General features: G+C 42.9%; 1 protein-coding gene across 2 annotated transcripts in view; it reads left to right on the plus strand.

The window, feature by feature from the left end:
* The window catches only part of INTS3 (integrator complex subunit 3), a 51,596-nt gene that overhangs the window by 9,904 nt on the left and 39,547 nt on the right, over positions 1 to 2,145 (plus strand). For both annotated transcript variants that reach the window (XM_023508314.1, XM_003802267.1), the window contains one exon: positions 1,077 to 1,160. In XM_023508314.1, coding sequence (XP_023364082.1) covers positions 1,077 to 1,160 — 84 coding nt within the window. The remainder of the gene's footprint in view (positions 1 to 1,076; positions 1,161 to 2,145) is intronic.

A 2,145-nucleotide genomic window follows, 5' to 3' on the forward strand; every position in this document is an offset into this window, starting at 1 on the left:
AAGTAGCTGGGACTACAGGTGCCCGCCACAACGCCCGGCCATTTTTTGGTTGCAGCCATCATTGTTGTTTGGCGGGCCCGGGCTGGGGATTCGAACCGGCCACCTTAGGTGTATGTGGCTGGCACCTTAGCTGCTTGAGCCACAGACGCCGAGCCAGAATCTCTTATATTTTGGTTTGTTATCAGATTGAATCATTGAACGTTGATGTGTTACTATTATCTAACTTATCATTCATATTTGCATGTTATCAGCTGTCCCTATAGTGTACATTATAACACTGCATTTAAGTGTCACGTCTCTTTATTATTCTATGATGTGGAACAGACCCAGTCTATTTTTGTCTTTTAAGACCTTAAACATTTTTGACAGGTCACTTGTTTTTAGGATATCTCTCAATTTGGGTTGTCTAAGATTTTTTGATGATTAGACTGAACTTACACATTTTTGGCAAGAAAACAATAAAAGTGATATGAATCTTTCTCCGTGCCTCGTGTTGGAGGTGCGTGATGGTGGTCTGTCTCGTTATTGGTGGGTGCTAACTGTGGTCACTTGGTTCAGGTGACATCCTCCAGGTTTTCCTGCAGTTGTTATTTTCCCATTATAATTAATAAGTATTCTGAACTTATATAAATAGGGTCTTTTCTCCTGAAAGTTTCAACTGGTATTAGCATCTATTGGTGATATTTGCCTGAATCAATGACTATTTCCACTGTCTTTCTATGTTTATTAGTTGGCATTATTCTGTAGGGGAGAGCTTTCCCTTTCCCTTTATTATGTATGTATCTGTCAGAATGGACTCATGAATTGGTATTTTATTCAGTGGGTTATAATCTTGTATCTCTTAATGTGTTTTTTTCCCCCCCTTGCAATGTATGTGGTAAAGAAATCAGGTCACACACATCATTGTTTCTACCTTTTAGATTTGTCTGGCTATATCTTCATGGTAACTTTACTGGTAAACTGGCAGTTAGATCAAGTGGCATGATCAAGGATGAATTTTAAAACATTTTAGGGCCAGAAATACTTCCTAGGTAGTGTCATGACATACTTTTTGTTTTTTTCTCACCCCTTCCCAGAGGTTGGAAAGGTGTGTGAACGTTGTGACGTCGATGACTGCTGGTGTCTCTGAGAGAGAGGCCAATGATGCCCTCAATGCCTATGTAAGTAGAGCGCTTTCCCCACACCATGAGAGCTGAGACATGGCCCAGCAGGTGGAAAGACTAAATAGCCAGATGCCAGGAGCCTGAAGTACCCATCTTGGCTCCCAGAACTAGGTTTCTCAGCTCCTTTCTTTTACTGTGTGAGTTTGTCTCTTAGAATACTGGACATCTTTAAATAAGAACTTTCTGTTTGTATAGATATGATGCCTTGCTGTGTTACTTAGGCTCAAGTAGAGAGACAGTTCACCAGTGCAGTCATAGCACACTGAAACTTTGAACTCGCAGCCTAAAGAGATCTGGGACTACAGCAAGATGCCACCATACTCAACTAATTTTTCTTTATGTTTTGTTGGGGTGGGGTCTTGCTGTGTTGCCTAGGCAGTTGTCAAATTCCTGGCCTCAAGCCATCCTCCTGCCTTGGCCTCCTAGACTGCTGGGGTTGCAGGCACGACCCATGTACACCCAGCCTGTACATTATTTTTAATAATTTTGCACATGAGGTGGCACCCGTAGCTCAGTGGGTAGGGCACCAGCCACATACACTGAGGCTGGTGGGTTCGAGCCCAGCCCAGCCTAGCTAAACAACAATGACAACTACAACAAAAAAATAGCCGAGCATTGTGGTGGGCACTTGTAGTCCCAGCTACTTGGAAGGCTGAGGCAAGAGAATCGCTTAAGTCCAAGAGTTTGAGGTTGCTGTGAACTGTGATGCCATGGCACTCCACCAGGGGCGACATAGTGAGTGAGACTCTGTCTCAAAAAATAATAATAATAATAGTAATTTTGCACGTGAAACAAAGTTTTGACTGAAACCCATAACATGAAATCTGTTGTGGAATTTTCTTTTCTTTCTTTTTTTTTTTTTTTTTTTTAACAGAGTCTCAAGCTGTCCCCCTGGGTAGACTGCCATGGCTTCACTGCTCACAGCAACCTCCAACTCCTGGGCTCAAGCGAGTCTCCTGCCTCAGCCTCCCAAGTAGCTGGG

The sequence above is a fragment of the Otolemur garnettii genome, unplaced genomic scaffold (assembly GCF_000181295.1).
Source record: "Otolemur garnettii isolate 467f Iridium unplaced genomic scaffold, OtoGar3 scaffold00244, whole genome shotgun sequence".
In the NCBI taxonomy this organism is placed as follows: Eukaryota; Metazoa; Chordata; class Mammalia; order Primates; family Galagidae; genus Otolemur; species Otolemur garnettii.